This window comes from Giraffa tippelskirchi, chromosome 3, assembly GCF_054371585.1.
Source record: "Giraffa tippelskirchi isolate mGirTip1 chromosome 3, T2T-mGirTip1v1.2.pri, whole genome shotgun sequence".
Taxonomy (NCBI): Eukaryota; Metazoa; Chordata; class Mammalia; order Artiodactyla; family Giraffidae; genus Giraffa; species Giraffa tippelskirchi.
This window is the reverse complement of record NC_137277.1, coordinates 170,061,124-170,088,399: the sequence shown is the minus strand read 5'-3', so window position 1 is coordinate 170,088,399 and position 27,276 is coordinate 170,061,124. Positions and strand designations below refer to the sequence as shown.

The 27,276-nt window shown below is 39.0% G+C and overlaps 1 protein-coding gene and 1 long non-coding RNA gene across 2 annotated transcripts; one reads left to right on the top strand and one right to left on the bottom strand.

Moving 5' to 3' along the window:
* The first annotated feature begins 226 nt into the window (after positions 1-226).
* CCDC195 (coiled-coil domain containing 195) lies at positions 227-11,555 on the top strand. The gene is made up of 3 exons (XM_081579659.1): positions 227-482; positions 6,137-6,380; positions 11,444-11,555. Exons 1-3 carry the CDS (start codon positions 227-229, stop codon positions 11,553-11,555), a joined length of 612 nt encoding a protein of 203 aa, XP_081435785.1.
* Positions 3,403-26,261, bottom strand: LOC145541912 (uncharacterized). The gene is made up of 3 exons (XR_014079407.1): positions 26,175-26,261; positions 20,823-21,074; positions 3,403-4,203 (listed from the first exon to the last, which is right to left on the bottom strand). It is a non-coding gene; the product is annotated as an uncharacterized LOC145541912 (long non-coding RNA).
* Between the last annotated feature and the right edge of the window lie 1,015 nt (positions 26,262-27,276).

The following is a 27,276-nucleotide window of genomic DNA, read 5'->3' as shown; positions in this document are numbered from 1 at the left end:
TGAAAAACAAAACCCAGGATGAATAAATCATGGAGATCCTTTACCTCCCTTGATAGCCTAACTCCCCAGGTGCTGAAAGATGGCATAGAGAAGAGTGACATCTATTGTTCAGGAAAGTTTAGGGGTGGGGTCAACCTGTTCCACTGGGCAGCTTGCGCATTTGTTTCATAAGCACATGTGGGCCTGCCTCCCCAAAGGAGCAACCAGAGCAACCTGAAAAGAGGCAATGGCTGCAAATATCCATCTCATGAGAGTTATCCAGGAAATGCAGGCAGAGATCCACAGGCTGGAGAAAGAGAATCAAGCCCTCCGGATGAAGCTGACTTTGAGTAGTCAGAGAACCCGAGGCTCAGAAGGAGAATCAGGAGACGAAAAGGAAGTCACAAACCTCGGTAACCTTGAAGAAGTGCCCGGGCAATCTCCAGCAGCCGTTCACGGTGGTGTTGCCACTGATTCAGCCCCAGGTGTGAGAGAACACCAAGGTACTGACTGCCCATAGTTCTTTGGGGCTGTGCCCACCTTTACAAATATCTGTTAAATAGTTGGCTAGTGTGCCTCTCACATAAGTGCATAATTTGGTATTAACAGTGGTGTGGTTTTTTTCCTGGTATTGGGTTGGCTAAAAGGTTCTCATTACAGAAAGATGCTATAGAAAAATCCCAATGACCTTTTTGGCTGAGATAGATAAGTTTTGAATCCCTAGGCAAAAATTTCTTTAACATCTTCAATTATCATATTTTAGCAACATTAAACCTATCTCCAGTTATTCCTGAGAAGTTCGAGATGACAGATTTGTGGAAATCGGTCATATTAGAAAGAATGCTTTTTTCCCTTTCTTGACTCCAAGCATTTAAATGCTACATAATAGAACACCAAATGGGCATGTGTCAGATGGAGTGCCCATTTATTAAGCCAGAACAGTCGTACACAACAGTTAAGTGTATGGATATCAGAGTCAGACAAATATGGTTGCCAATGATTTGACACTCATTAACCACCGCTTGACTTAGAGCTAGTTATAAGAAATCTTTAACTCTCATTTTGTTCATTCAGAAGTGTTATAGTACCTATCTCAGGTGGTGAAGACTGATTGCAATAATAAACTAAGTGCTTAGTACAGCATCTAACAAACACACAACCAAGGCAGATATTGTTTCTTATCCATGTTTTAGAAGATCTTTACTGTCCTTTATGAACATATGTTGCACATAATTCAACTTACTATACGCAGGTTGGAGACTTCAAGACTAAAAGTCAATGTCTGATACATTCTAAAAAAAAATCTAATCTCTCACCTTTTATGGGAAAGAATTTTGACTGTGAAGACTATACATGAAATCAGAAATCAGGAGAGTGAAAAACATTGAGTTGGCCAAAAAAGTTCATTTTGATTTTTCCGTGATTAGAGAAATAGCCAAATGAGATTTTGGGCAACTCGATATGTTCTACATTCAAATTGTCAAACTTGCCTACATATAGCATATTCAAATAAAATTGACACATACTTGAATACTCAAAGTGCTTAATATCCTCTGCCAAAGGCTTCAGGCAAGGCTATTTAGAGGTACTGAACCGCTTAGCAATGGGACAGGTCTTATCTCCAGCTGTTTTTGTTTTTTTCTATTAAAGCAGTCTCTCTCTAGTGTGGGGCCCTATACTTTAAAACTGGAAATAGATTCCAATTGGAGTCTTTTTCCTTGTTGTCAAGTACAGCTATGGATCTGAGTTATTCTGTCTGTTGGTGATTTAATAAAACTGAAAGAGGAAACTATAAAGAAGTTAGACCTTCTCCTAGTGGGAAAAAAAAAAAAATAGAGACATGTGTAATATACTCTTCCTCCAGGTTTCCTCCACCTCTGAATTCCTGACATTTGGAATGAATAACTCTGCATTATAGGAGTCTGTCTTGGACATTGTAAGATGTTTAGTAAAGTACCTGCTTCTTCCCCTTCGGTCATGATCATCAAAAATGTCTTCAGATATTCCAAATATCACCTGAAGGATATTTCCCCTAGTTGAAAACCACTGCCTTACTCCAGACATAAAAAACTCCTTCAAAACTATTTTCCATGATGTTTCAGTTCAGTCACTCCGTCCTCCGTCGTGTTCAATTCTTTGTGACCCCATGGACTGCAGCATGCCAGGCTTCCCTGTCCAACACCAACTCCCAGAGCTTGCTCAAACTCATTTCCATTAAGTCGGTGATGCCATCCAACCATCTCATCCTCTGTCATCCCCTTCTCCTCCTGCCCTCAGTATTTCCCAGCATCAGGGTCTTTTCTAATGAGTCGGCTCTTTTCATCAGGTGGCCAAAGTACTGGAGCTTCAGCTTCAGCCTCAGTCCTTCAAATGAATATTCAGGACTGATATCCTTTAGAACTGACTGATTTGACCTCTTGCAGTCCAAGGGACTCTCAAGAGTCTTATCCAACACACAGTTCAAAAGCATCAATTTCATGATGTTTATCCTACTGCAAAAGTAACTTGGGTCTTACTATATGTTGTGCCATTCTAAAACAAGTATCACTCTGTTCAAAAAACAGAGAGAACTACCTTTTAAACCTTCAGAGCCTGAATGCCATCAAGTTTAAATGAAGTTAGAATACTATTAAGCACTAAATACACAATGGATAACATACTTCTTCAGCATCTGAATGGTGACCTCCAATAATAATATAAGCACTAAGTTTGAAACGATCTAGTGAAAAACATTTCTTGACATTTGGGGAATTATTGCAGGCTGCACCAATAAAACAAAGAGTTTATGATTTAAAAAAAATTTGTGTTTAGAAGCCCAGTGTACTTACTTCAAGTGATATTTATGTGTCTTACATGTAGTGTTCTACTATGAAAGTAAATGACAGAAATAGTGGGAACACTGGCCTGAGCATGAAGACACAGGCGTTGAGGTCCAGGTTTTGTTAAGAGTTGGTTGATGCTGGGTAGATCACATAAAATTCCTCGTCTTATCATTCTTATGTAAAAATGAATGAATTGGATGTCTTCCAAGGCCTATTCCAACTGTAAAATTCTATGAGTCTATGAATGTGACATAGTTTTATAATCATTCTCCTCCTCTGTAAAATGGAGATAGCAGTAGAATCTATCTCAGGCTGCTGAGACAATTAAATGAGGCAGCACAAGTAGGACTCAACATGGTTACTTTGTTCAGTTCAGTTCAGTTTAGTTACTCAGTCGTGTCCAACTCTTTGTGACCCCACGAACCACAGCATGCCAGTCTCCCCTGTCCATCACCAACTCCCAGAGCTTACTCAAACTCATGTCCATTGAGTCGATGATGCCGTCCAACCATCTTATCCTCTGTCGTCCCCTTCTCCTCCTACCTTCAACCTTTCCTGGCAGTAGTCTTAATAACATTTGATAGGTCAGAAAAATATTATCTGACTTAAGTACAAAGTTTTTATTAGCAGTTTTAGTAAGATATTGCCAATAGTTAAAATTCATACTTGCAACTGATTCATAAGAATGTGATGCTAGGGAAGAACTTGAGCAATCATCCCCTTATTTTACCATTTAAGATATAAGACCCAGAGAGATTAAGCAACTTGTCCTATCCTCTTTTGAAAACAAAATAATATAAACCCTCTGAGAAGGGATGATGTGAAATCAGAAGAGTGTCTCACTTTAAGAAAGGAAACCATTAAGCTGGGTCTGAAAGCAAATCACTTGGGACTAAGTCCTCCTGGACACATCGGCGATAGTGTGCAAGCGTTTGGTAGGTATGAAATCCAATTCGTCTCATGGAGATGTTGCTCTCATCCCTCCTGCCCTTGAATTGTCACCTTGGGTCTATTAGGGAAGAGATTGTTGCTCAGTCACTCAGTCATGTCTGACTCTTTGCAACCCAGTGAACTGCAGCACACCAGGCTTCCCTGTCTTTCACTGTCTCCTAGAGTTTGCTCAGACTCATCTCCATTGAGCCGATGATGTCATCCAACCATCTCATCCTCTGTTGCTCCTTTTCCTCTTGCCCTGAATCTTTCCCAGCATCAGGGTCTTTTCCAATATGTCAGCTCTTCACATCAGATGGCATAAGTATTGGAGCTTCAGCTTCAAAATCAGCCCTTCCAATGAATATTCAAAGTTGACTTCCTTTAGTATTGATCAGTTTGATCTTCTGCTGCACAAGGGACTCTCAAGAGTCTTCTCCAGCCTCACAGTTTGAAGGGAAGAGATAATTTGCTACAAAGAAGATGCAAGAAACAACTCTTTACCAAGAAACTCCAGCATTGCTAGACCTCTTATTCTCTTCAATCTGCTCCTACCCTTATCTGACAAATAAACTTCATTTGACAGCAATCTTTGAAATGGTGCTGATGATCCTATGACGTCATGTGGAACATTCTTTCCCTTCTATTGATAAGAAACTAAAGAATACAGATTATTTGTGACCCAGGGACATAAACAAAGAACTTATTTTCTGATCAGTCATGTTGGAGTATAGGTCTCATATAAGAACAAACTTAACTTTGCAATTGTTGGTATAATTTCCTCTGTTGTATTTTCCTATCATTTGATATAAAGAGATTGTTTTATAATCCTCTTAAATAGAAACTTTTATGTTTGTCAACAGTCATAAACCTGTTTTTAGATCATTATAAAAGTTATACACCATGGCCAAAGGAAGTGTTCAAAGATAATTTATGAATAGTATTTGCAGTTAATTACTTCAGTTGGATTTGAACTTAAACTCCGCCACAGATTCTTGCCTAAAATCTGGTCTTCTGCTCTTCCATATTATAAAAAGCAAGGGCAGCCTCCGTCTCCTGTAATGGCCATATAATTTACTGTCTGTGTTCTACAGACATGGGTCACAAAATTTTAAAAAAGAGAAAATTGTGCTTCTAGCACTCTGAAAACCTAAACACTATGCTGGACTTTCTTATACTTTCCTGCTGGTTAATGGCAAAGCTGTGATGAGAAAGAATAGAGTCAACAAACATTCATTAAGTGCTCCAGAAAATGGAATCCAGTCCATGAGGTCAGTGTCATTAGCCCCAGTGGTAATAACTAGATGTCTAATAGAGGCTGAAGGACAGGCTCCAGGTCAGTTAGCAGAGTGTTAGGTGTGAGAGGCAGACAAACCAAGATACCCTAAAATAAAGCTCTTTTACTCAAGATGCTTTCATTCTAAGGACTGGAGGTACGATTTACCTCAAGGAAATAGTTTATTAGGATACCTTTATGGATAGAAATTGAGTTGGAAACCCTCAGAAACTAAAGACATAAAGCTCTTGAGAGAAAGAGAGAAAAAACTCCTGTTTCCCACACAGGCATCTTTACTTCTTTTTTTTTTTTGGCTGCAACTCAAGGCATGTGGGATCTCAGTTCCCTGATCAGGGATCAAACTCGCACAGCCTGTAGTGAAAGTGTGGCGTCTTAGCCACTGGATCACCTGGGAAGTCCCAAGACATTTTTACTTCTTTCCACTTGTTTGCCTTGCTTTCATCTCTCATTCAACACAGAGAGAGATGACTGCCCAACTAAAGCAAACACATACATTTCAGGCCAGTTGGCAGCAACCAGTTCAATTATTTGTGGTCATTCATGTGTTGAGGGGCTGTGGATGAGCACGTTCTTCTAGAATGAGGATCGAGAAGCCATCCAGAACTGTGTCTCTACAAGTTCATCTTCTTCCCATTCTAAAATAATATTTTATTATTTCATTATGTGCAGGTTTGTGTTCATATTCTGTATTCTCAGGAAGGTGTTCCCTGACTACACTATTTAAATAGCCTCCAGACCTTGCCCTCATTTATCTCTAGCACCTTGCTCTCATCGGTCTTAGTCATCCTCCTAGAATCTATTGCTAGCTGAATTTTATCATATATTGTCTATCACCTGTCAGCTACACAAGAAGGTAAGCTCTATGCAAGCAAGAATTTTGTGTTTTCACTTGCACACATCCATCTCTTTAAAAAGTGCCTGGCTCAGGGTTGGAACTCAATTATTTGCAAAATAAATCAATGAATGAATATCTTTTATGCAAAAAATTAATCTAAAAACAACACTTTTGTTTAGTTAGTTTCAATAAAGTACTAGTAATACAGTCTTCCATTTGTGGATGTCATTAAAAATAGAATTTTTAAACTTGAATTTTGTGTCTCCTTTACAGGCAATGTCATGATTGTTAGACGCTATTCCATTTCCTCACCAATTCATTCATCAACTGCAAGTGACCCTTGGAAGATTAGGAGAAAAAATCCAAACTGTGGAATTTTAGAAGTTCAAGGGACAGTCAAATCACTGGCTTCTTCAATTAAGAAGCAAGACAATGAAGAAAAGGTGTTTACCTTGGATTCTTTTACTACCAATGGTTGCAGCAAAGGAGTCTTTTCTGAGCATGATTTTGGTTGCAGGTAATGTACAATCCCTCTGGAGGAAGGCATGGTAACGCACTCCAGTATTCTTGCCTAGAGAATCCCCATGGACAGAGGAGCCTGGCGGGCTCTAGTCCATGGGGTCCCAAAGAGTTGGACACTTCTGAGTGACTAACCACAGCACAGCACAATGTAAAATCCGCCTCGAGACAGTTTATAGTTGCGTAGTGTGATGGCTACTGAGAAGTTCCCCTGGATAAGGTCTCATACACTAAAAACAAGAGGCTATTTGACCAAAATAATTTCCATCACGTTTATGTGTTTTGAGAACCAAAAGAAACAAATTTATCTGAGATCAAATGGTACTAATAGATGCCTGTAAGAAGTGGAAAGCAATCAGTATTCACTTACTCATCAAGCATGAATGATGGTACTCTAGGCTGAGTGCTGGGAATCCAAGATTCAGCAAAAGCAAAACGTTATGTGCAAAACTTTCTTTTAGTGACAAAGACGCACAAGCAACCTGCCCACTACAAAAAAGTGTGTCTCAGGAAGAAGACACATTTACACTGGGAGCCAAACACAGAATTCCTCTCTGAGGGAGAACTGTGCTTGTAGAGGAAGGCGCCTTCATGGGCTTTTGTGGGTACAAGAAAGGACCCTTTAGGCATAAGCCAAACAGGCTAAGAAACAAAGACAAAACTGGCCTGTTCTGCAAAATACATGAATTGGTATTTAAAGAGTTAGAAGCAGCCTACGAATGGAAGGGAGTGAGAAAACATTTGGGAAGTAGGCTGGGAATCTTTTAGAGGAGAGTTGGCCTGTGGCCCCTGGTGTGGGTAAAGCCAAGAGCTCTTTTGGAATAAGACCGTCACCGTCAAGCACTAGTGTGTCAGAGTATCACCTCCCCTCCTCCACCCTCTGTACTTCTACCTCCCAATTCCATGTCAGGCTCTGACTCTTTATCAAAAGTCTATACACACTATAGATAATCAACAAAGACCTACTGTTTAGCAGAGGGAACTCTACTCAATATTCTGTAATAACCTAGATGGGAATAGACTCTGAAAAAGAAAAAAAAAATGATACAGTTATTTAAAAAACAAAGAGTCTATACGCATTTGTCTCTTTTGAGGAGAAGGAGAAAAATCAAGAAAAAGGGACCTGGTTTCATGATTAAACTTATCATGAGGAAGAGAAAATGGAACAAATATGGTTATTTAAAGAAACAGTGAGTCACCTAACTCAGCAGTGGCAGGAAATCAAATCAAAGTGGTAGTCATAATTAATAGGCCATCAGGAATTCTCGTAAATATTGAAAACAGCACTGGTCTTCCCACAGGATGTAGGCTACAAAGGTTGAGCCAGTTTTATTTGAATTTTACAAAGCAGGATGAACACTGTGTTTCACTTGCAGAAAGTTCTATTACAGGAGAGAGGAACCTGGTCAGGAAGGACAGGCAAAGACAAATGTACAGTGTACCCCACTAGAGCAAAAAAGAGAAGAAGACAGAAGAAATCACAACTCTGGAGAAAACTAGAAGCAGGGAAGTCAGTGAGGATGGAGAGGTTGGCAGTATCCATCACAAAAGGCATTCCATGGAATGCTGGGAGCATGTGCTTTATCCAGTAATGATTGGAAAGCTGGTAAAAAATGTCTTCATGAAAATTTTCAAAATACACAAATATTCAGAAACTAATATTACAAATACCTATGTATTCATCTGCAAGAGTTTTGTCATAGTTATCAGATATTTTTATATATATGACAAAAAGTATTACTAAGAAATAAAAGGGACATTTCTTCCCTTGTCCTCCTAAGGGGCAAGCATTACCAGGAATTTTGTTTCTATCCTTTAAGTCTATTTTTTATGCTTTCATTACACATATTCATTCATTTGACAAATACATCTTAAACGTGTACTATGTGCTCGGCAGGATTCTAGGCACCGAGGATACAGCAGGAAACAAAGTTGTCAGAAATCTCTGCCATTGTGGAGCTTTTCCTCTGTAACATGATGATCAATCAACATGAAAATACGTGAAGCGTATAGTTAGACAGTGAAACAAGTAAGCCAATCAAAGGAAAAATGAAGGGCTTGAGAAGCAAGCATTGTTGAAATGTTAATTGAAATGAATTGTAGCCAGAAAATATGACAGTATTTGAATAAAGAAGAGAGAGAGAGTTCTGGGAATATGAGCAGGGATTTGGAGTGGATGGATGAGGGGACTTGCCAGACACTGAGAAGAGCAAATGCCAGAGGACTGGGTGAGCTAAAAAACCACTGGTGTTTAAGGAAGGGCAGGGAGGCTGGCTTTGAGTGCAGTGGAGGGGGCAAGCAAGACAGAGAGCAATGAAAAAAGAGAGCCAAGGAAGCCATCACTCTTTTCAATGTTCTAGATGTGTTGCAAGTGAACTGGGATGTATAACATACTCTTTTCGTTAGTATATGTATTAATATATAATATACATATGGACCTCTGTTTTGAAAAGACTATAGGAAAATAATACAGAAAACAAGGGGACCAGTTTAAAGCTAAGAAAGTAATTTCGTTAGTATATGTATTAATATATAATATACATATGGACCTCTGTTTTGAAAAGACTATAGGAAAATAATACAGAAAACAAGGGGACCAGTTTAAAGCTAAGAAAGTAATTTAGGCAAGAAATTATTATTTATTGGCCAACAGCAATAACTGAATGTGGTTTCTAATCTTGTTTTGAAGACAGAGCCAACAAGATTTGTTAACAGAGCAGATGTAGGATATGGAAACAGTAAGTGTACACTCAACCATGGTGTTCCGATGGCCATGTGTTTTCAAAGAGGGAGGAGGGAAGAAAGACAGAGACGTACCCTTTGTCTGAGTAAAATTATGTGTATGTAATAGACAGTCATATGAAAGCACTAAATATTCCTTGTTTTCAAAATTTCAAATTAAAAAATATAAATACAATATACAAAGTAAAAAGTATAAAAAGAAATATCTTCCATAATCCCACTACCTGAAAAACCACCCTTGAGATTTTTATTTATTTTATTTATTTTATTTATTTATTTGGCTGTACCAGGTCTTAGTTGCAGAATGCTGGATCTAGCTCCCCAACCAGGGATCAAACCCAGAACCCCTGCATTGGGAGCTCAGAGTCTTAGCCACTGGACCACCAGGGAAGTCCCCATCATTGAGATTTTAATAGCTATCTCTCCTAGTATCTACATAGTTTGTAATTGTACAGTATATGTATTATAATGGTTTAGTTTTCGCACTTAAATCTCTACAGGTCCACAGACCTACAATACTACACTAAGAAATATAGTAATATTAATTTTTCCATTTCAGTTTATATTATTTTCTATGATAGTTTGGGAACCTAGCCAATGTTTATAATGCATTACTTTTCTGAAGCAAAATGTTTTCCAACTTCCAAGCTGCCAATGAATAAACTATTAGAACACAATCCATTTCTAATTTGGAATCTACTTTAATTTGAAAGATTGAGCCAATTGTAGAATTGTGTTAAAGCAAGAAAGTCAGTAACGGCTGAAAATCAACAGCTGGGTTGGCATAAAACCCAGTAGATACAGAGAATGGTTTCATAGGAATTAAACACTTTCTTTCGTGGTCTCTTTTTTTTATTTTGTCTCTTACTTTCTCGGGGATTAACTAGTAAAGTAACAACTCATTACATTATTCCTCTAATTTGGGGAGTAAATTCATTTCCTTTCTAATAGCTTTCAAAGAATCTTAAAAAGATTTATCAAGAACCAGCCAATATGTTTGAACTAGCTTTCAAATCAATGAGATATTGTACCTAATCTGCTCATGAACTTTTCAGCTGTTGTACCAAGAAAGTATTTTACAGAAGAAAGCCAGTGTCAATATTCTAAGAACCCATGCTCTCCAGAAACTAGAGATTGGATTTTAATTTTTTCCTTCATTTAGACATAAAAACCCAATCTTTTCCTCCTGCGTGCAAGAAAAAAATAATAACCTTAGGCTGTTGGAAAGATTAGGGAAAAGGGTCCATATAGACAATTGAACTTAGAAAGGCTATTTTACTAATAGGACAAAACAGACACATTAAAATAAATACATTGTCTTCTTTTTCTAAGCAAAGTCGATAAGAAGACAGCCTCTGGAATCAGATGACTAAAATTCCAACTCCATCGTTTGCAAAGAGCATGGTCTTGGAAAAGTTATTAGTCTGTCCTGTGGCATAGTTTATTTTTTTGTAAAAAGAGAATCATAATAGCAGTGACCTCATAGTTTTTGTGAAGAATAAATGGGAGAGTCTAGTGAATACTTGCTAAGTGGCAGAGCAGTTATTATTTTATTGATCCCAACATATGGAACAACTGGCCTTCCTCCCAAGGGAGGGAGCAGATGTGTGTTCCCCACAATACAGCCACTAAATGCCATTCTGTGAAATTATGGCCTTATCTAATGAAAGAGAGAGAGATCAAAACTAGAGAAAAGACAATCATTTTGAACACTATTCTTTAGGCTTATTCCTGGAAGCACTTCATCCTGGTTTATGTCAAAATCGTACATAACACTGTTCAAGGAGAAAGGAGCAGTGGGCAAAATGAAAAGATTTAATCCCTCAGATAACACTAGGTCATTGCTGGCACTGCTCTCTCCTTTATTGTTCAGGTGTGATGGATATTCATCAAAATCCAAAATGGTGTGTTGATCTGGATTTAGAAAATAATTGTCCCAAATTTCTGCTTCATTTCAACTGAAGAGCTTTGATATGCAGGACCCTTTGTTGAGAGAACATATTAATCTTTAACTTTAAACATCAAGTTAAGAATCCTCAGATGTACAGTCCTCCCCTCAAAAGCTTTAAGTTTTAGTTTTATCAGCACTATCCACTGGTTTAATCAAAAGGCCAGTTACAATGTATTTTCTTGCATTCCAAATTGTTTTCTTGAACAACTAAACAAAAAAATAGTATGGTATATTTAAGTTGAACGTTTAACACTTTAGGCATTATTTGGTACTTGGGAAAATAGTACATGTTTTGTAGAAATAGTAAATGTTTTGTGTAAAGCCTCACTAAATTTTTATTTCTCTCTCCTTTATTCTGCTTTCTTTAGGGACAAGATAAAGACAGTCGGTTTCCTGTTACCCATGAACATGTCTTCGTATTCCAAAGGTTCAAGTTCTTTGAAATACTCACCAAACCAGCTAAGTACTATTATAGAATAGGATACTCAAGGTGGTGAAATTTAAGACACAGTTGATTTCCAACATGTGGGAACACTGAGGCGTGGTTGGGTCTGTGTCCGCCCTGCAAAGAGCTCTGAGAAGATGCTCATTAAGGGCTTTCAATAGCTGAGTCCAAGATCTCTCTTAGTAAATGTCACACTGCACTTGAAAATATGTGGGTTATTATTATCAAATCTCTTTTGATATTGATTTCTAATATAATTCCACAGTGATAAGAGAAGAGACTCTATGATTTCAATAGCTTTGGGCTGTGAAATTTTTGCACCTTGTTTTATGTCCCTGGATCTGTTCCAGGGCCTCCTAGTTTACAGCCTATGGGAACTTGAATAGAAGTAGTTTCCTACTGTTGTGTGAAAATTGTATAAATCTTAATTATGTTGAATTGGTTCACAATGCTTTTCAGGTCTACTATATCCCTCTACTTCTCTGCATGTTCATTCTATTAATTCTTGAGAGTTTGATATTGAAACTCCAATTAAAAAATCTTAATTTATCTACTTTAAAAAATAATTGTAATATATAGTGGAAATATATTGGAATATAGTGGAAATAAACTTGTTCTGTATTTTCCAAGTCTCCCATAAGTGTGTTATCATACTTTCATAATTTAAAAAAAGAAAAATAAAAAGATGCTCACTAAGACATACAAAATACCCAAAATACTCAGTGGAATTTTCAAAGGACCTGAGCAAGAAATGGAAGTCATTACTTTATGTTGTCACTGAATATTAATGTTGATGTGTGCACAGTGGCTGTGGCAGTCTCTCTATGCAGCCTCTGAGCAATTAAATAAAATTAAGTTAAATTGCTTGCTAAGTGTTCAGTATCTGTGTTATGCTATCATGAAATTCTTCTGTTCTTATTATGGGTCACTCTCCAGATGAAACTATAACACATCTAGGAAAAAAATTCTGTATCTGACTAATAACATAGAAGCCATAGTGATTATCCTTAGAGTTAATTGTGGGCTGATATTTCACTGATACAAGCTCATTTAATCTTTTAATATCCTGTGTCATTGGCACATGAACACAAACACAGCAAATTCCACACCGTATGCTGTGGACTCAGAGTAACTGTGAGCTATCTAATGGTAAAGACACTCATCTTGGTTGGAAGGAGAGAGAAAAATGTTCAAATCATCATTACTTAGGGATTGGAAATCTCAGAAATCCCTCAGATCCCAAAACTCTATTCAAGAGTCCCTCCCCTCTCCAGGTTTACAGCAATCATGTTTCAATACCAATATGCCTTTTAAACAAATATATTAAAATCTCCTATTTTCAAAGCAGAAATAGAGATGCAGACATAGAGAACAAACCTATGGACACCAAGGAGGGGGCAGAGGGGGTGTGATGGGAGATTGGAACTGACATATACACACTATTGATACTGTATATGAAACAGGTAACTAATGAGAACCCATTATATAGCACAGGGAACTCTACTCAATGCTCTATGGTGACATAGGAGGGAAATCCAAAAAAGAGGAGATATGTGTATACGTAAAACAGATTCACTCTGCTGTACAGTAGAAACTAACACAACTTGTAAAGCAACTATATGTCAATAAAAATTTTTTTTAAATCTCCAGAGTGTTAGAATGTAGATTTGGGGCTCCCAACAGGAACAAGACAAGAAATTCACATTTTAAACAAGCCTTCCCAGATGATTTCTTATACAGCTATGATTTTGATCCACTATTGTAAATAGTAAGAATCACAGAGTTCCCCAGATGTGACACCAAGTTGAAAGGGAAGCACTGAAGCAAGGAAAGGGTAGATATGGTCCAATCTCTTTCTAATAAAGGATTTTAATATTCACAAAACAGACTCCTAGAAGGGAGATGGATGAATCAACGACTACCCTGAAGTAAAAACAGCCAAATGGATCAAATCCTTCTTTTATTTGTGATATTAATTTAAGATTAACAATATTCTCAACATTATAACAGATGTATAACAGCGCAAGCTTATGACCAGAGGGGAAAGATACAAATGAGATGTAAAAACATTCACCTGGGAATAAAGATGCGTGCCGTAATTAAGCTATTAACATATGTGATTATTGGAATTTTTAGTTCATGCACAATTCTATTTTCTGCATATTTACAAAATGGAGAATTTTGTGTTGACATCAAAGAAACATTTTCCAGTATTTTTTTTTTAAAGAAGGCATTGACTGACAACCACCCGAATCAGTGTCATAACTGGCAAAGTTATAATGACAAATTACCCCAATGCTCAGCTCAATGATTAATATGTGATTGGCATTACACACACAGTCAGTACCTGAACTGAATGAACAGTTACATGAGACTCTCCCTGCCCAGTGAGAAATACCGCACCATCAAATATTATACTTTGAAATTAAGTTACTTAATATTATGATGCAAGGAACAGAGCTCCATCTCTGTTCCTTGACTCTGTAGAGTTTGATAATAAATCCTCTGAGCATATTTTTAAATACAGTGAACTACAAAGAACACAAACGTATCTCAGTCATGCTCTGATCTACCAATTATATTTCTCTTCTTCCGTGATCCAAACTTCTATAAGTCAGGAACCCAAGTATCCAGCAGGGACAGGCAAGTGACAGAAATGAGTGAGGGCTCTGGAGAAAAAACGTATGCACACCCCAGCCAAAGGGGCTGCAACCGTTCACCCTTGTGAGGCCGTGTGGGGAAGTGGACACTCCATTGTCACGTGGTCTATTGTCCAAGGGATGTTAAAATCTGAATTTTTATGCAAAAATCTTCTGATTCATAAATACTGGCATCATGTTTGATTTTTAAAACATTATGAAAATGAAACACAATATATCCAAAGACCAGAGTTAAGATATCAGGTTTCAACCTCTGATTTAAATGCAACTTCTTTTTTTTTTAAGGCTTTTTATTTATTTCCTTATTGGAGTGTAGTCGCTTTACAATATTGTTAGTATCTGCTGTAGAGCAAAGTGAATCCACCATATATATACATATATCCCCTCTTGTTTGGATTTCCTTCCCATATAGGTCACTACAGAATATTGAGTTTCCTGTGCTACCCAGTAGGTTCTCAAAAGTTGTATGTTTTATTTGTTGTTGTTTACTGGCTAAGTCGTATCTCACTCTTTGCAGCTCCATGGACTGCACTATGCAGGCTCCTCTGTCCTCCACTATCTCCCAGAATTTGTTCAGATTCATGTCCACTGAGTCAGTGATTCTATCTAACCATCTCATCCTCTGCTGCCCCTTTCTCCTTTTGTCTTCAATCTTTCCCAGCATCAGGGTCTTTTCCAGTGAGTGGGCTCTTTGCATCAGGTGGCCAAAATACTGGAGCTTCAGTTTCAGCATCACTTTATACATAGTATATCTATTTTATACATAATATCAATATGTATGTCAATCCCAACTTTCCAATTAATCCCACCCTCCCTTTCCCTGTTGGTATCCTATGTTTGTTCTCTACATCTGTGTCTCTCTTTCTGCTTTTAAATGCAATTTATTAAACATAGAGATCCAAAACAAGAATGTGGATCTGGAATGCTACAATCTGGATGGAAAGAGGAGAAGGAAATTTGAGACTGGGAAAGGAGGATAAGATGGTTCAGGAAATAAAGTCTACTTAGATAAAAAGGCTGAAATTCTATATCTTCACAAAAAAATGTGGCTTAATCCAGAGTCAATACATATTTGCTCACAGAACCAAATCCTAATATGAGAATTCATGGGCTAAGTTTTATTTTAAAACTTTTATTATGTATTTTGTCTGGTTTATATTTTTCACTTGTATAGAACTCTTGGCAAACAGTCTTGCTGACTTTTCCTCCTTTTGGTGGGGAAGATCCTAAAGTTAGAGGATCATAGAATTTTCCAGCACAATTCTGGTTTCGGGCCATAATTTCAAAGAGTAAGCATAGCTCATGGAAGTTACTCCACTAGTCTGAAGCAACAGAGTGTAGAGTGAAGCCAGACTCAGAACCCATATCTGCTGACTCCTCCTGTAAGAGTTCCATGCTGTCACCTGCATTTGCTACACTAAGCCAGTCATTAAATTTAAAATCTTTGTCATCTGAGCCTTTCTCAACAAGTGAAGACGATCTCAATGTTCTCAGTGACCAGGTTATCTAAGGATCGAATGAGATCATGTATGTGGATACGTGGCATAAGGCACTAAGCAAATACAAGACACTGTTATTTTGTTCCATTCAAAACACAGACTCCCAACCGGTGTCTAATTTTAGATCAAGGTGCTCAGTTGGTAAAGACTTATATATGAAATCTCTAGCTTTTGTGTTTTCTAGCTTTGGATTTTCCTCTGGGTTAAGTTGATGAGTCGACAGCTAAAAGATAAATAGCAAGACATTCAGAGCATTCAGCATCATGTACTTTACCTGGAAAGAAGAAGAAAAAGAGAAAGAAGAAGAAGGAAAGAAACCTCCCCATGATGAATTCTTAGTGGTCACCAACACTGCCGAGAGTGGCACAGATTCATAACTCTGTGGGTGATGAAAGCCAAAACTTAACAAGTACATCAAAGTGAAAGTCACTCAGTTGTGTCCAACTCTGCGACCCCGTGGACTATACAGTCCATGGAATTCTCCAGGCCAGAATACGGGAGTGGGTAGCCTTTCCCTTCTCCAGGGAATCTTCCCAACCCAGGGATCAAACCCAGGTCTCCCACATTGCAAGAGGATTCTTAACCAACTGAGACACAGGGGAAGCCCAATTAAATATATTGATTTGTTGTCAAAGTACACCAACATCCACCTATCTGGCTTCATAAATTGGTATCTTGCAAATGTCCATTAACAAATAAACATATTGAAATGAAGGAAAATATAAACTATGTATTCAAAATCAAATGTAAGCCCAGATAACTTTTCTAGCACCCCAATTCTCTCTGCTTCTATCTCCTTGAGCTATTTCTACTCCCTAAGCTGTGAATCTAGAACAAACTTAACTGGAAAGATACCTGTGTACAGGCACAATATGACACATTATGGAGTTCTTTTTATTACTTTTCAAATTCTAGCTTATCCTCTAGAAAACACATCTTAGGAAACTCTAAGAACCCTGGCAGGCACAATCATTGAGCCTGATGTTTTTGCCTCTACGATAAAAAGCAAAGTACAGTAGTACCTGCTGATTATGGGAAGTACCACCCATAGAACTTAAAAGATATGATAAAAAACAGTCTGAAAGAGGACTATGTGGTTATTGTAATCAACAAAAATGTTTAGTTATAGTCTTTTTTTTAAGAGACAGTTCTGCTCTCTGAAGTAGTATTTAATTTTTAAATATTGATGAGGAGAAATCTTCATTCATTCAAGCTGTGTTGGAAAAAGCACATAGTTGGACAATCCTCTTTCTTATATGGGAGTTAATAAAACACCTGTTGTAGCTTTAATTCTTCTTTGATTCCTGCTTTTATCATTAGCACCGTAAGACAGTCAAAATATTTCATGACTACAATAATCTCTGTTCATAACTACTTTTTAAAAGCTGAGAAAAGAAAAAAATAAAAATAAAAAAAAATAAAAGCTGAGAAAAGAAAGACTGAATTTATCCAGTCTCATACATACATACTTAATACTTTGACATTATTAAAACTACTCTGAAAGTTGATCTTGAAACAATTCACCCTCATCTCAGAGACAGATTACACTTGTTCCTGTCCAGTTTTGCTAAAAGATAATTCTATGTGGCCCTCAGGTTTGCATTCAGGAAATTTCTCCCCATTTTTCCTTTTCCCTAACTAGGATTTGCCCTCCTGCAATCACCTTAAAATTCTTACATTCGAGATGTCTGAATCTGAGGACCAATTGAAAGTCTATTCTTTCTAGATTCCATGTATATGCATTAATATACAACGTTTGTTTTTCTCTTTAGGACTTCACTGTACAATAGGCTCTAGGTTCATCCACCTCATTAGAACTGAACCCACATGCAGGGCAGCAATGCAGATGCAGACATAGAGAACAGACTTGTGGACTCAGTGGGGGAAGGAGAGGATGGCAAGAACTGGGAGAGAAGCATTGAAACAATACATTTTCATATGTAAAATAGATAGCCAGTGGGAATTTGCTGCAGGACTCAGGGAGCTCAGATTCGGTGCTCTGGGACAACCTGGAGGGGTAAGATCGAGTGGGAGGTGGGAGGGAGGATCAAGAGGGAGGAGACCTATGTATACCTATGGCTGATTCATGTTTATGTATAGTAGAAACCAACTGCTACTGCTAAGTCGCTTCAGTCATGTCCGACTCTGTGCGACTCCATAGATGGTAGCCCACCAGGCTCCCCCGTCCCTGGGATTCTCCAGGCAAGAATACTGGAGTGGGTTGCCATTTCCTTCTCCAGTGCATGAAAGGGAAAAGTAAAAGTGAAGTCGCTCAGTCATGTCCGACTCCTAGCGACCCCATGGACTGCAGCCTACCAGGCTCCTCCGTCCATGGGATTTTCCAGGCAAGAGTACTGGAGTGGGGTGCCATTGCCTTCCAACACAATGTTGTAAAGCAGTTAAAAAATATATAAATCCTCCAATTAAAAATAAATAAAAAATTTAAACTTTATTCTTAAGAACGATAAATTCATTCTGCATCTGCTCAATACCATTTTTGAAGACCATATGTATCTTTGTTAAGACTGTTCCAAAAAATACAGTACCCCTCTCCTTTAAGGAGCACAGTTATCAGTCTTAATTTTACGCATTCATGAAAATTGTCCCTAACTCCGTCCACTAATTCCCAAATCCACACCCTTTCTCTTTTCTTTCCTTCTCAGCCTTGAGGATTTCTAATTCACACAATTACTTCAGACCAGGAACTCACTTTCGATGGGAAGATAAGGAGAGCAAGCAAGACTTTCTAAGTAGGAAAAAAATTCACTTTCTGAAACACCCAGAAAGTTCTTGGTCTTTGAAATAACATTTGGACCAACAAACCCCATCGTTTCATATAACAAAAGATTTCTGCATGGAAGAGCAGCTAAATGAATAAATAGCTTAGAAGCAAATATGTCTTCGTCCCAGTTGCGACACCACTGAGTACACTAGAAAAAGTAACTTGCCCGGGGTCACAGTTAAATGGACATCCAAGAAGTGAGCCAATTACTCCCTTCCTAACTATAACCTCATCTATCATGTGGCTGGTTCTATATCACCCATCAGAGATGTGGTCTTTTTCATCTCTGCCATTGGCTTTGATTCTGGTTCTTTCCAGATCGATCACGGAAACCTACCATCACATCATCACACACAGACCCTTCCTCTCATCAAACCGAAACTCCCTCTGGCATCAAAACTGTCCCAAACCAACTCTTTCAAGTGTTTCTCCCAAATTCAGTCTTTCTTTCCTCAAGTGCTTTACATTTCTAGAGCTGCAATGAGGCTCTGTCCCAGCTCCAGGAATCTAGCATTCGAAAGATATCCTCAAGAGGCCGTTCCAAGGAAAGTTAGCTCTCAGAAAACTGGAACTGAAATTAGAAAGTGCCTTGGCCCTCCCAGCCTTCTCTCTCCAGTCCCTAAAACTAAATGTGAAGCAGCAGTTCTCAATCCTGGCTGCAAAATCAAATAAACTGGAGAAAGTTAAAAAATCCCATTGCCCAGTCTCCATCTAGACAAATTATGTCAGCATCCCTAGGGATGGGCTTTGCCATCAGTATTCCTTAGAGCTCCTCCCTTGATTCCAATGTACAAGCAAGGCTGAGAAGCACTGTTGTAAAGTTGAGGGTCCGCGAAGACCACCCCTGCATGTCACAGATCCTGGAGGAGGACATGCACAGATCTTGAAATCAGACAGCCCTGGGCTCTCACTCACACACACATTCATTTATTTACGGTTGGGCTGGGTCTTTGTTGCTGCACAGGCGTTTCTCTAGTTGCAGCGAGCAGGGGCTACACTCTAGTTGTAGGGCAAGGGCTTCATTGGGGCTACTCTCTAGTTGGAATGCAAGGGCTTCTCATTGTGGTGGCTTCTCTTGTTGTGGAGCATGGGCTCCAGGGTGTGAGGGCGTCAGTAGTTTCGGCTCCCAGGCACGAGAGCACAGGCTCAGTAGTTGTGGTCCACAAGCTTAGTTGCTCCATAGCATGTGGGATCTTCTGGGATGAGGGATTAAACTCATGTCTCCTGCATTGGCAGGCAGATTCTTTACCACTGAGTCACCAGGGATGTCCCCAATGGGATCTTAGGCAACATCCCTGGGTCTCTCAGTTTCCTCATCTATGAAATGGAGACACACTGACATTCTCTGGCATGTGGAGATTTAGTGAGCTAAGTCATTTAAAGCACCTGCTCCAACAATTAGCACCCAAGAAATAATTCATGCAAGAAATAAGCATTCAAGAAATAACAGAGATATAGACATAAAGAACAAACACATAGATATCAAGGGGGGAAAAGGGAGGTTGGATGAATTGGGAGATTAGGATTGACATATATACTCTATTGATACTGTGTATAAGATAAATAACTAATGAGAAATGACTGTATAGCACAGCAAACGCTACTCAGTGCTCTGTGATGATCTAAAATGGAAAAAGACGGGATATATGTATGCATATAGCTGATTCGCTTTGCTGTACAATAGAAACTAACACAACATTGTAAAACAACTCTACTCCAATAAAAAAATAAAAATAAATTTTTAAAAGAAATAACAGCAATCGTGGTAATACTAGCAATGGTATGTACAAGACATAGTCTTTGTCTTCAAGAAAAAGATAAGCAGAGGTATCCCCCCTCCCAGCCCTGCCCAGGGAATTTGTGGCAGGCCACGCCGAGATACCCCATCTCCTCATTCTTGCTCCAGCAGCCTTTCCATGGCTCCACAGTTCTGCCCTGATGAGCTCATCCCTCTTGTCACTGAGTTTGGTGGCAGCAGGGGATTTATGCAGTAAATAAGACTGGACATGGCACAAGCATTCTTTCCTATGAAAGTGGTATGTTTTAAATCTGCTTTTTGTGGGCTTCCCTGGTGGCTCAGTGGTAAAGAATCTGCCTGCCAATTCAGGAGACACAGGAGAAGCAGGAGTTCTGTCCCCCACGAAGGCCCCACAGGGTTCTGCTCAGTTTCTATCTGTTTTATCAAAAATAACTCATCTGGCTTGCTATGGTCTACAGCCATCCTCCAGGATCCATCAACTTTTTCTGGGGTCTGTACTGGTGGATTAAATGGAGCCCTGCATCATTTATATTTTTAAGTGAAGTGAAGTGAAGTCGCTCAGTCGTGTCTGACTATTTGCGACCCCATAGACCGTAGCCTACCAGGCTCCTCGGCCCATGGGATTTTCCAGGCATGAATACTGGAGTGGGTTGCCATGGCCTTAATCTCTCCATGCCCCTTTGATGCAGTATCTTTTCTTATCTGCTATTCTGTCCAGGGATTGAAAGAGAGTATCAGAGTCTTCTCCTTGAATTTCCCATCTTTTGGCAGATCTTATTCCACAAGCCAAGGACTCAATGTGGTACAGTTGAAAGGAAGAAAAGAGGAATATACGGATGACTCTAGCCTTCTCCCTGAAAAGAGGAAAACAAAATATAAAACCATTCACATAATAAAACAGAAATCTTTCAAGAGAAAAAAATCTTAATAAGGCTATATTTTTTTAATCCTAGAAGAGACAGTTTATATCTAAAATTTTAGAACATAAATAATTTTCAGAAGAAAAAAGTTGAGAGAAGTTTATCATAACAAAGAAAACAATAGCTATTTTGTTAAATGTAAGTATGAGAAGAAAGAGGGAAATATACAAGTCTGGGGGTTTGGGAAGATGAAAAATCACATGACCTTTTCCTGTACTTTTATTTACTCTGCTTAATGTGTTTTCTGCTATTCTCCAGATTAAATAAAGGACTGGAGACTTTATTGTCTAAGGTGTATCTTGAATCTCTCCTGTTTATGAATGACCACACTTGCTATCTGTCTCCTATGTATACAAGGAGAGTTACCTTAGAAAGTAAATATAATGAGGAAAGAGATTTACTGAGCAATTTTCAACCATATCTGACCACAGAAACATGGGAAGAGCTTTTAGAAAATACATTTCTGGGAGGATGCTGAAAACAAGAGAGTATCCGGAGGTACCCAAGTGATGACCTGAGTCCTCTCTGCCCCTACTTTAAGGCAAGAGCAATGACTGGTAGCCCAGTGGAACCCTCACTAAGTCTCCTGGAAAGAGATCACCCACTTTGGAAATAAGTTCCTCTAGCTTTACAGAGTCCAGAAGTGCAAGGATACAAAGCATCCAGCCATGAATCTCCCAGGCTACGTGGCTGTTGTGGTCCACCCCTCATGCCACAGGGATGCAGTTCTCTGGAGACCCATGTTCAGAGAGCAACTCCTCCATGTGAGCCTCTCTTTCTGGGGGAAGACAGAAGAGGGAGTCTAGTGGGGTGAACTGCACCCCCAGTCATTCTCTCCCACTTGCATTTTTCATTCTAAACCCCTTGCTCTCAGACATCACCTCTGCTGGACTTGGTGGCTCAGCTGGTGGTATGAACACCATCACCGCTCAACCCTGATGGTCTGCGGTGCTGACAGCTATATCCTACTCAGTGCAGGATGCCCACACTCACTTATCCACAGTCACAGGTGAGGGAGGAACAAGCATCACATCCACACCTGCCCCCTGACTCCTGCTCCTGGAAGCCGCCTCCATCTCCTCCCATCTCCTTCGGTGCACACTGTCTGCACCACTGTTGGGCACTTGTTTACTGCCTGGTGGCAGAAATCATTCTTACATCTTTACTACTGATGTGAAGCTTCTAGCCTCAACTAGCACAGTGTTCGCATGTGTCCGATGTTCAGTAGAAGGTTCCTGATTGGCAAGTTCACAGTGTGTAATCTGGGGATATTTTACAGTCTATGAGCCCTTCAAGCAACTGACTGGCTGACAATGTTATTTATAAGACAGCAGTTACAGTTTTGCTTCCAGCATAAACAAACACCATTTGGCTATTTTCAAGTTGCACGTCACCTTTTTGAGAACACTGAAACCTCAGTCAATTGTATGAGGGTGTGTTAGAGGATACACAAAAGTGTGTACAGGTGTGAGAGTGAACTGGACTATAAGAGAACATTAGAGAAATGACAAAAAATCAACAGGACTAGGCTGTCGTCCCCATGGCCAAGGTCAGATACTCCCTAAGATTTCACCACCCTTTCTATTACCCATCCCAATGTGCTGTGTTTCTCATTTCCCCTCAAAGATAAGGAGTTTCTCATCATTTTTTCTATTCCTAGTATCTTACTCAGGGCATTTGCTCAGTATATACGAAAGGAGTGAGTGAATGAACGGTGGAAATAGTGGCAGGGCTGCACAGAAATCACTTGATTAGGAACAAGAAACCATGCCAGAACCAGGAGAGGCAGTGAGCGATAGAAATATAGACTTTAGAACTGGGCAGCTCTACAAATAGCTCTTCACATAATCTCAGATATGAAGTCCTTTCTCTAAGGCTCAATCTCCTCACCATCTGTCAAATAAATAGTGAGGGAAGGGGGGAGGCTATTTCAAGGAATAAAATCAATATATAAAGAACCTAGAGGGAATTCCCTGGGGTTAATCTGAGCTTCCATTGCAGGAGGAACAGGTTCAATCCCTAGAGTGGGGGAACTAAGATCCTGCAGGCTGTGTGGTGCAGCCAGAAAAAAAAACAAAAAACCTAGAGCACCATCCAGATTAAAGCCAAATTTCCATAAATTTTAGTCGCTGTTACTCATCAGGCAATTTGTGTGTTTTTAAGCCCAAGATCATTGTCAGAAATGGATGATGGGGTTATTTGGAACACACACACAAAAGAAAGGAAATCCAGATCTCTTCTACATAATATTTATATTCTGGGTTTAAGGTGGGAGGAGTTAGTGCTCATGCAGGTCTTCTAAGGAGGGTGTGTCCAGTCTCCTGGTAAAAAGCTAAGACGATCCCAAAAGGAAACTATCAGCTCCTCTGTGGGCTTGGGTTTTCTGGCTTCGAGAAAAATGTCCAAAAGGGAACAACATCAAAATGTGTGTTCTCCTTAAAAATATTCAAACAGCTTTTGTATACAATCTTATTTTTTTTAATCAACATATCACCCTTTTTAGTCATAAAAACTGACAATTTGCAGATTTAACTCAAAAAGCTAGATTTTTAACCATAAGTACCCCGTTCCAGGAAAATGGTTAGAAGGAAAAGCTGTTCTATCAGAACAAGGTATTAGGCTCTACCCCAGGGGTAGATTGGGAACTTATGGGGTGGGTACCACAGCAAGAAAGGCAGGCTCCTCCCCCTCTAGTCATCCTGCACTGAAAGCCCTACCTTGGTAATGGATCCAGAAAATTCCATGCCAATACTAGGAAACCACCCCCGCTTTTCCTTAACCCACCAATTACAGATCTGGGAACCTATCCCAAGGAAGCAATCAGAGCCTTACAAAAAATATTCAGATACTCATTGTAATGTTATTTTACAAGAGCAAAAAAATAGCTTTTATTTCCAAAAATTAAGTATTGCTTTAGTAAATTTGGGGACATGATGGATTTTAAAGTTTGGGGAGAATATTTTATGACATGGAAATACGCACATGATATACTAAACTTAAATGGTACAGAATAAAGCATATAATTCCATCTTGTTACAAAAAGCAGGACAAATGCCTGTGAGAACATATACACAAAGGATAAAGCATGTCCAAACCCCAAAGAGCTCATCTCTGAGGCAAAGACTTATGAGTAAATTGTTTTCTCCTTCATCCTTCTATTTTCCAATTTTTTTTATCATGAACTTTTATGATCAGGGGAAAATGTAATTGATTACACAGAAAAATAACTCAGAGCTTATGTAATGCCAACAGAGTGGACTGGTGGCTTAACCTTCATGCATGAGTAACAACAAAATTCAAACATTCCAGAACCTTACATTTCTACCATGGCTGCTTCTCCCCAGACTGTGACATCATCCTTCTTGCAGAATGAAAAAAAAAAAAAGTATATAATTTTATCATATATACATATACATATATACAAGAGGAATTAAAATATTGGCTATTTGTTAACATCTGAATAATTGAGATATTTAACATTACTTCACAGTGAACAATATAAAGTTTTGCTCAAATAAAATGTCCATCTTCTGAAGATCAAGAGCAACTTCTTTTTAATTGAAGTGTAGTTGATTTACAGTGCTGTGTTAATTTCAGGTATAGAAATTACTTTTTAGATACTCATACCAATCTGCTTCACTCTGAAGAGGTGAAAAAAAACTTCAGTTCCATGTTCATAAAATCAGTAAACTGGGTTTTCGTCCAATGTTACTTTAGTTAAGCTGTATCAAATAATGCCTCAAAAATTCAGAGCATTCCTTCCCACTGAGACAAAGTGATTTGGCAATCTTCTAGTCAAAAGATTTCTCTGCGGTGTGACGCTATCAATCATTTGGAGCCAGGACTTGCAAAGATAGAGTGCTAAATTATCTGAGAAACACTTATCACCCAAGTCTACATGATGTAGATAATAACAGAATTTATTCTTCCTATATTGATTTTTTAAACATGAACTTCATATATAGCTATTATGATCATCTCTCCTCAGCTTGATTCATATTTATTAAAGAAGGCAGCAAATGAATGGAATTTCAGATCTTGGCAACCCCTTCACCTAACTGAGCCTCACATTTGTCATCTGTAAAAGAGGGAGTTGGATTGATAAAGCTGAGGTCTTGATTCCACTAACAATCTGTGACCTATGACCATTGCCACAAGCTGATTTTAGGTAGAAAAACAGATGTGAGCAAATAAGAAGCCATATGCCCAGAACCTAAAGAGATCAGAATGAGCTTATATGAGATTTGGCTACAAACCTGAAGAAATACCTTCAGCGGTTCAGTGCAAACTTTGGGTTTCCTCTTGTTTCTAAGTTAGTTTGGTGTTTCATCATTGGGAATTTATAGGGCACATGCATGGAACTTAAGGTCTATGTTCTATACATAGTGGATTCTCATTATTCACTGCGAAGTCACCATGAACACTGAATTAAAAAATACCAAACAATTGCCCCTGGAGGAAGTACAGGGTTAGCTTCCTGCAAGCCTCCCATCACAAAATTTTCATCAACCAAATCATACATAAGCTTGTGTTATGTTTATTTCTGTTTAAAACACCTTGTTTAATATATGTGTGTGTGTGTGCCTAGTCACTCAGTTGTGTCCGATTCTTTGCAAGCCCGTGAACTGTTTAATGTATATGGTGATTCAATAACAAACTCACAGCCAACACTATAACTCATGTCCAAAGGAAGCTTGTCAATCACTTGGGTTTTCTCCATGAGACACATCCATTGCAGTTTTCTTGCACTCGGAAACACTAGATAGCACTTCAGCACTACTTGCTTGGGGACTATTTTAAATGTCAATCTCCAAGCACAAATGTGAAAATTGTGACACTAAGAGACTATGTAAAGGACATTTGCTTACAGCCCAAGAGCAGAAGGCAGAGCACCAGCTGGTGCAGTGTCAGCTGGTAGCATGAGTCTCTAGGAGCTCAAATGTTTCTGTCACTCTGCATATGCCCACAAACATGCACCAAAGCACAGTGAGTACTGATCTGGGTGTCATAGATTTTAGCAAGAGATGAACTTACAAATACAGAATCTTTGAATAATGAGGGTCTGCTGTATTTGTCATCTCACCATCAATTGAAACAGAAGACGAGAAGGATGATGGAAATCTGGAGGAAAGAACATTTGTGAACTTTAAGAGTTTTGAAAAAAAAAAATGATACATAGTGATCATCAGATACGTGTCTCTTTGGTGTCTTCAGAGGCTGGTGCTTATAATTTCCCTGATGGCTCAGGTTCCCTCCCCTGCTCCATTTTCAAAGCCAGAAATGGAGGTGGGTGGAGTCTTTCTTGCATCTCATCTCTCTGACCTCCCGTTCTGCCTCCTTCTTCCACTTTTAAGAACCCTTTCAATTTTACTATGCCCACATAGATAATCCAGAGTAATCTTTCCACCTCAAGAACCTGAATTTAAAGACTTCTCCAGGGCCTCTTTTGTCACATACTGTAACACACTCAGTTTTCAGGGATGAGAATGTGGACATTCTTGGTAGCCCATTATTCTGTCTTACCACAGTGCTTACAATGTATACATATCAGTTCAGTTCAGTTCAGTTGCTCAGTCGTGTCCGACTCTTTGCGACCCCATGAATCGCAGCACGCCAGGCCTCTCTGTCCATCACCAACTCCCGGAGTCTACCCAAACCCATGTCCATCGAGTCGATGATGCCATCCAACCATCTCATCCTCTGTCGTCCCCTTCTCCTCCTGCCCCCAATCCTACCCAGCATTAGGGTCTTTTCCAATGAGTCCACTCTTCGCATGAGGTGGCCAAAGTACTGGAGTTTCAGCTTCAACATCAGTCCTTCCAATGAACACCCAGGATTGATCTCTTTTAGGATGGATTGATTGGATCTCCTTGCAGTCCAAGGGACTTTCAAGAGTCTTCTCCAACACCACAGTTCAAAAGCATCAATTCTGTGGCGCTCAGCTTTCTTCACCGTCCAACTCTCACATCCATACATATAGTTGTGTATAAATTATACTTCAATTTAAAAAATAGTTTTTCCAAGAATAAAAAAAAAAAATTTGGACAGAAATCTTGATAAAAACCTGAGAATGTCAGGCTTATTGTCAGAAGCCTTCACCAATATTTACAACAGAAGCCAATGGAATCCAAACTAC